Genomic DNA, 8249 nt, shown 5'->3' with positions numbered 1-8249 from the left:
CACACGTCACCACAGAAGGTTTTCAACGTTAATAGGCCTATGTAGTTCCCCACCACCACACGTCACCACAGAAGGTTTTCAACGTTAATAGGCCTATGTAGTTCCCCACCACCACACGTCACCACAGAAGGTTTTCAACGTTAATAGGCCTATGTAGTTCCCCACCACCACACGTCACCACAGAAGGTTTTCAACGTTAATAGGCCTATGTAGTTCCCCACCACCACACGTCACCACAGAAGGTTTTCAACGTTAATAGGCCTATGTAGTTCCCCACCACCACACGTCACCACAGAAGGTTTTCAACGTTAATAGGCCTATGTAGTTCCCCACCACCACACGTCACCACAGAAGGTTTTCAACGTTAATAGGCCTATGTAGTTCCCCACCACCACACGTCACCACAGAAGGTTTTCAACGTTAATAGGCCTATGTAGTTCCCCACCACCACACGTCACCACAGAAGGTTTTCAACGTTGTCATACATCAGAAGCAGTCCAGAGTAAAGAGTCTTCAGAATGCCAGCTACTGTATATATCTTTAACCGAAAGATCGCTGGTTCGAATCCCTGAGCTGACTCAGTGAAAAATCTGTAGATGTGCCCTTCAGCAAGGCACTTAAGCCTACTTGCTCCTGTAAGTCGCTCTAGCTAGAATGACAACAGTTTTAAAATGAAAAATCTCCTGGCCTCAATCCCAAAAGAATGGGAAAAAGCTTAACAAGCGGAACTTTCCCTTTAAGATACCACTTAACCACTTACTCAGTCTTACAGGCTTGATAATATTGGCGTTGGGTGGAAACTAATAAGTAGTGTAAAAAAAATCACAAGGTTCTGTTATGGCTCAAAATGGCCAGAAACAAAGAACGTTCTTCTGAAACTCGTCAGTCTATTCTTGTTCTGAGAAATGAAGGCTATTCAATGCGATAAATTGCCAAGAAACTGAAGATCTCTTTCAACACTGTATACTACTCCCTTCACAGAACTGGCTCTAACCAGAATAGAAAGAGATGTGGGAGGCCCCGGTGCACAACTGAGCAAGAGGACAAGTACATTAGAGTGTCTAGTTTGAGAAACAGACGCAACACAAGTGCTCAACTGGCAGCTTCATTAAATAATACCCGCAAAACACTAGTCTCAACGTCAACAGGATCCGGGATGCTGGCCTTCTAGGCAGAGTTGCAACGAAAAAGACATATCTCAGTCTGGCCAATAAAAATAAAATATTAAGATGGGCAAAAGAACACAGACACTGGACAGAGGAACTCTGATTAGAAGGCCAGCATCCCAGAGTCGCCTCTTCAGTGTTGACATTGAGACTGGTGTTTTGCGGGTACTATTTAACGAAGCTGCCACTCATCACAAGTTCTATTCTGGTGTTACCATGACAACTCACCCGTTAGTTTGGAGTGTTAGCGATGCAAGGACATTTCTAAGTGACCCCGAACTTTTGAATGGTAGTATAAATGTGACACACTCCTAAACTATTAGCTATTAATAAAGATAATTAAAGATAGCAACACACCACATCTGTTTTGAATGATGAACGTACTGTCCATGAGTTCCTTTCTCTAACTTCTTATCATACACTTTCCTTTTTACACCTTCTCATTCTCTTTCACTCCTTCCCTACTCGTCTACCTTCCTCCCTCTTCTCCTTCTCCCTCCCTCTTCCCTCTCTCTCTGTAGGAGGAGAATGAAATCCCAACCAGTGTGTTTGTCAAGGATACTGTTCCTTTCCCCCGTGAAGCTGAGGAGGGGGAGGAGCCCACCGCCGTCATCGACGCCAACCGCTCCACGGAGGAGGGGCTTCACACCATTGACCTATCCTCGGACGAGGACGTAGGGCTGGAGGCGGACCTGGACGAGGTGGGAGATGACGTATACGAGCTGGCCGGAGAGCACACAGACAAATCCCGCACGGATAAGTTTAAACGCTCTAGTCTAAAGAAGGTGAGTGATGTAGAAAACCGGCATTAGGGGTCAAAGTCTATGGGTGAGAGGTTAGGGGTCAAGGTCATGTTCTGTGGCCGTGTGGCATTTTCAATGCTGACTATTGATGTATTGCAGAGCTTAAGATCAGGGGTCGGAGGTTAGGGGTAAGGGTTAGGAGATTTCCTGCTATGTACTGACTGCATGGTATTGCACAATGTATTGCAGGTGGACAGTCTGAAGAGGGCCTTCTCCAAAGCGAATATAGAGAAGAAGATGAACAAGATTGTGTCACAGGAGAAACGAGAGAAGATGAAGAAGAGCCTGACACCCAACCACCCAAAGAGTTCCTCCTTCAAAGTGTCCCCTCTCACGTTCAGCATCAAGAAGGTCAGTACACACACACACACACACACACAAACACTCACACTGTTGTGGATTCATCTGACATGACTACATCCTGCTGTAACAGAATCGTAAGTCTGAGGGCCAACCTGAAGCTGAAGCAGAGGTGGAGGCCTCATCCCAGACCGGGGTCTCGCCTACTGCCGTGGCCTCCATTGAGATCTCCCCGCTGGCCAGCCCTGATGAGGAGGTCCTCTTCACCGAGGTGCACTCCCAACTGGCTCCAGGGCTGGAGGAGTCCAAGGCTGAGGCTTTGGAGATGGAAGAGGTGGCTGTCAGTGAAGTTCCAGAATCTGACGAAATTCCAGAATCCAACGTTTTTTCTGATTCCAAACCGTTCCTAGAATCCGACGTTCCTGAGGCGGATGTGGATCTGTCGGTTATGACGGAGGGAGTGAGGGAGGAGTACACTCTCTCTGCCACGCTCCCGCATGATGCCTTCCACTCTATCTCGCCCTTCGATGAGGAAGACAGGGAGGAGAAAGTGCAGAGGGAGAAAGAGTAGAAGGAAGGAGAGAAAGAGTAGGAGAAGGAAGGAGAGAAAAAGCAGAAGGAAGGAGAGAAGAAAGTGTAGAAAGAGGTGGAGGAGAAGGAAGAGGAGTAGGAGAAGGAGGGGAGACTTGTGGAAGAGGAGGCCCAGCTGTCAAAGTCCCCTAAAACACACACACACAAAATAAATACACCTATACCTATTCCCTAAAATACTTCCCCATTCCCACTCCCACACTCTGCCCATCATCCTCTAAAAAACTCAGACAGACCCTCTGTTCAAAAACACACACCCACACACACACAATTACAGTTCATGTCTGTGTGTCTTCCTGTATGTCATTGTGTGCAATCTATGTGCTTGCATGTGTGTGTGTGTGTGTGTGTGTGTGTGTGTGTGTGTGTGTGTGTGTGTGTGTGTGCGTGCGTGCGTGCGTGCGTGCGTGCGTGTGTGTGTCAGGGGCAGATGTCTGTTTCACATGTGAAAAAGGATGATGAAGTTGTTAAAAAGGTATAATTATCTTCTTATGCTACTGCTTAAAGTCTAAACCTAAACCTATATTTGTGTATGTAAGATGATAACTTTGTATGTAAGATGATAACTTTGTTTGACCTAATAGATACAATTCAAGCCAATCAGTACAATACTTGTCACAATACTAGTTACAGATAACGTGATCAAACCAAAGATTGGCGATACTGTCTTCCATCTTGATTCTGGGAAACAGTTATTTTAGAAATGCTTCTATCCAATGGCAGGTGGTTCTATAAAAAACACTGAAAACTCAGATAGTAAATCCATGTTTCGTACCACGCAAGGAGGATCCTCGCCATCTTAGCTACATCTAGAATTTCCCAGCATCTTCGACAGAACTAGTCATTTCTATGCGAAGCGGCCACGGCCAGACAGTGTGTCACGTTAAAACAAAGCTCTACACACATTGATACAAAACACTTGATTTACTATCTTTCTGAGGTTTCTCTGCTGTTTATAGAACCACCTGCCCCTGGACATGGACATTTATAAGATAACTGCTTTCCAGAATTGAGAACAAAGAGCGTATCGCCAATACCAGGTTAATTGAAGAATCTATAGCAGCGTTTTGTATCGGCAAATCTGTAACTCCCAGTAATGGATACCAAAACTCTTTGGTTATATCACATTATCTGGTGTACAATCTGTAGCTATCATCATTTATGATCCTCGAATATCTTAGTACTGTATCATCTCTCAGTGAATGTATAGAAAACATAGAGAGATATAGCATGGCAACAGTTGATAATAAAACATTATAAGGCTTCATACCACAGGGTCGTGGCACCTCCATTGGGGAGGACGGCCTCCTGGTAATGGCTGGAGCAGAATAAGTGGATTAGTATCAAATCCATCAATGCCATTCCGTTCACTCCGTTCCAGCCTTTACAATGAGTCGTCCTCCCCTCAGCAGCCTCCCCTGGTTCATACATAATGTACAACAGGTAATATCGCATTATTGTATATCTGTCGGCTTCAAGTAAAGTGTTAGTGAAGTAGTCTATGTCGTCTTCTCTTAATCCACTGGTGCCAAAGAAACTCCTCGTCAATATATCGTCCAGATTGTTAAAACTGTGATTGTCATGTTTCTTGCTCTTATATAAAAAAAATAAGCTATCTCCAGAATCCTTAGAATTCTAAATAAAAACATTGAAACTGTCCTCCTCCTCTCTCTTTATTTCCTCCTGTTGGGGATTTGTTGATTTGGATTAGACTAGATTCTAGACATATAGATTATAAATTAGACAGCTATTGGTTGTCCTGTTCATTACAGCCACAGTGCGTAATATTTCCAGTAAGTTCAAGTAGTAAAATACACACCTTGAATTTGAGCCACATGATCGAGTGCTATTTGCATGTGAAAATGTGCTCCAGGCTCAAGGCCTACCTTCCACTCTGATGGTGTGATGGAACATTTTATGTTTGTGCTTTTCTAATAACCAATTTCTGTGTTCGGTTTGTGCTTTTCTAGTAAGCAGTTTATGTGTTCTTGCAAGTGACTGAATACTCATTATCAGTATCTGCAATTTGGCAGAACCTTGTTTTGAGAACAAAAGAATATCTCAGTTTCAAGGTTTCAGCTTGGAGAGAAGAAGCCTCATGAGGTATTGGTCTGTCACATACATGAACCAAATGTTAATGATTAATTAATTATGATTGATAAGCAAAGTCATGCCTATGTAATGTGTCTGTAAGCAGTATACTATAAGAGCTCTAACGGGACTGCCCCGAAAGAGCTCCTGACAGACGTGCACTATGGTGCATCAAGTTTGTTGGAACCTCTCCAGTTAACTGTTAATAAACAATGTTTCATTTAAGATTGACTTTGGGTGTCCCTGTGTAGAATTGCCACGACAATGGCATGCATGCACGCATCTCAACAAACTGTAACAGGCTATCGTAACCTGTCCAGTAGATGTTGGCCTATTCAAAGCTCTGTATCAAGGCACAAGGCGAGACCCAAACGCAGACACAGGAGGCAGGTGGTTGGAGTCTTACAATGTGTATTAAACCAAAGGGTTAGGCAAGAGAATGGTCGTGGACAGGCAAAAAGGTCAAAACCAGATCAGAGTCCAGAAGGTACAGAATGGCAGACAGGCTCATAGTCAGGCAGGCGGGTACAAAGTCCAGAAACAGGCAAGGGTCAAAACCGGGAGGACTAGAAAAAGGAAAATGCAAAAAGCAGGAGAAGGGAAAAACGCTGGTTGACTTGGAAACATACAAGACGAACTGGCACAGAGATACAGGAAACACAGGGATAAATACACTGGCGAAAACAAGCGACACCTGGAGGGGGTGGAGACAATCACAGGAACAGGTGAAACAGATCAGTGTGACACTCTGAGCATCAGACCTGGTAAAATTAGGTTACACTCAAACGTATTGAAGCAATTTCGAGGGGTAGCCCCGACCGGGAATTGAAACACGAGTCCAGTCGACTGTCAAGACAACACCTTAACTGTTATGCCATAGGGTCCAAACCGCTTGAAGGGGTTGCTAGGTGTTGGAGTAAGGTCGCTAGGCTTCTCTATACCAAGTCTCTCCCATATACCTGTGTCAATGTTGGCTTCACAGGCATCATCCCACTTCTGACACCAGTGTAACAATTTCAGGGGTAGCACAGACCAGGACTCAAACCCAGGTACAGCGAATGTGAAGACAACACCTTAACCATTACACGAAGATGTACGAACCTCTTGACGAGGTCGCTAGGTGCTGGGCAGTAGCGGTGCGTGAGTAAAATCACTGGGGAAGCCAAGCCAGGAAAAAAAAGCCACATCTGTCCAGTGGAGTCCACAAAGCATATTGTGTAACAAACAGTTACTGATTTCTCGAACTCTCTCTCTGTGTGTGTGTGTGTGTGTGTGTGTGTGTGTGTGTGTGTGTGTGTGTGTGTGTGTGTGTAAAAAACATGTTGACTCATCCTACTTTTAAAGAAACACCAATGCCGTCCTCCTCTCTTCCATGTTGTCGAAATGTTTTTTGACTCTGTCATTCAGTACACAATTGTAGTTTTTGTTGTCCAAGACTACCTGGCTAAAATGCTATCCTTTCATAGGCAACAATTAGCCAGCTAGTTAACATTAGCCTACTACAGCTAGGTACGTACTAAACTTCCATTCTCTCAGGCCAGAGGCACAATGTATGAATTTATTGTTGGATCAGAATCGCCGTTATAATCATTGGGCTGTACGGAGAAATTAATAAAACTATGTGTCCTAATCCCTATCTCCTTTCATGGATAATCTACAGAAGGGCCTATTTTAGCTAGCTAGCTAGCCACTGGAGGACAACAAAACAACGAGATGCAACAATTACATTTTTTTGCAGTCAATGACATTTGGCTTGATGTGATGTGATTGGTGTGAAGCCAAATCCTAACTGGCTTCCCTTGACACTTTTTTTGGGTGAGCCAGGACCATTCACAGTTTAGGCCAAATGCTTGCTGGCTTCACTTACATTCAATGCTACAGGCGGCAACAATATCCTACTCTTTTTGACCAGACAGCATCAGATATATGGGCTAGACATATAGAGACACTGTTTTCGTCACTCTGATGTTTTCTCCAGTGAAATACATTCAGCCTCTTGCGAACTGAAGGAAAATTATGAAAGACAGAAAGAGAAAATATACATTATTTTTTAAGGGGTTTTTCTTGGTACATTTTTGGGGAAGCCTGGCTTCTATTGGCATCCATTAATACACCCCACTGGTGCTGGGTTAAGGTCGCTACAGTATTTTGGTATTTTTGGAGGTCAATCACGTGATGATGTAGGAGATCAACATGGCTGCACCCTGCTCCTATAGCCTTTCACAGTGTACTCCTAAACAAACTTTACAAACATTGGAGTTGTAGATTGATGAGTGTTTCAACAGACTGCACAATGCAAATCTTAAACGTATTTGAGGTCCACTGCATTTGGCTTACAGCAGTTGTCACCAACCTTTTCTGAGTCAAAAAGCAAGCCAAGATCTACCGCTCAGTTTTGTAAACATGACTTACATTTTTTTTTTTACATTGACCTAATAATGTTGTGTATGAATGGGGTTTGTGTAGTAGCCCTAATATACTGAACAGAAATATAAACGCAACATGCAGCAATTTCAACCATTTTACTGAGTTACAGTTCATATAAGGAAATCAGTCAATTAAAACGTGCTCCCTAGTGGTGCAGTGGTCTAAAGCACTGCATGTCAGTGCTTGAGGTGTCACTACAGACACCCTGGGTCAAATCCAAGCTGTTTCACAACTGGTTGTGTTTGGGAGTGCCATAGGGCAGTGTACAATTGACCTGGGTTTGGCCATCATTATAAATAAGAATTTGTTCTTAACTGACTTGCCTAGGTTAAGAAAAGTTACATTTAAAAATGAACTAATCATGCTGTGTCATCAACTTCTTGATATGCCACACCTGTAAAGTGGATGGATTATCTTGACAAAGGAGAAATGCTCACTAACAGAGCTGTAAACAAAATTTGAACGAAATAATATTTTTGTACATATGGAAAATATCAGGGATCTTTTATTTCAGCTCATGAAACATGGGACCATTATCACAGCATATTGGCTATATGCCTGGCTGGCTAATATTGTTATTCTCAGATCATATTATATTTAAAACTCTGCCTTTGATAACAAAATAGATCAGACAGTGTAGCACTTGTGAGGCACAGCTGAACATAAATAACGTGCAAATAATTAGCTTTTTATTTGACTGGACTGATGGGACCTGCATCTGTAAGGTGCTTTCAAGACAACTCGGGATTCTGAAAAAAAGAGGTCAAATGATGACGTCATCTTCAGGTTGGAAAGTCGGAGCTCTACAAAATGCTGGTGCGCAGGGCTTCTGAATTATGTGCACCTACCGCCAACAGCACAACAAGTAAAA

The 8249-nt window shown here is 43.3% G+C and overlaps 1 protein-coding gene across 1 annotated transcript in view; it reads left to right on the top strand.

The window, feature by feature from the left end:
* The window catches only part of LOC110495627 (caveolae-associated protein 2), an 18593-nt gene extending 14074 nt beyond the window's left edge, over window positions 1–4519 (top strand). The window contains exons 3-5 of the mRNA XM_036951853.1: window positions 1688–1951; window positions 2159–2320; window positions 2403–4519. Coding sequence (XP_036807748.1) covers window positions 1688–1951; window positions 2159–2320; window positions 2403–2840 — 864 coding nt within the window. The 3' untranslated portion in view covers window positions 2841–4519. The remainder of the gene's footprint in view (window positions 1–1687; window positions 1952–2158; window positions 2321–2402) is intronic.
* The last annotated feature ends 3730 nt before the right edge of the window (window positions 4520–8249 follow it).

The sequence above is a fragment of the Oncorhynchus mykiss genome, chromosome 18, assembly GCF_013265735.2.
Source record: "Oncorhynchus mykiss isolate Arlee chromosome 18, USDA_OmykA_1.1, whole genome shotgun sequence".
NCBI classification, from domain to species: domain Eukaryota; kingdom Metazoa; phylum Chordata; class Actinopteri; order Salmoniformes; family Salmonidae; genus Oncorhynchus; species Oncorhynchus mykiss.
This window is presented reverse-complemented; position numbering and strand designations above follow the sequence as displayed.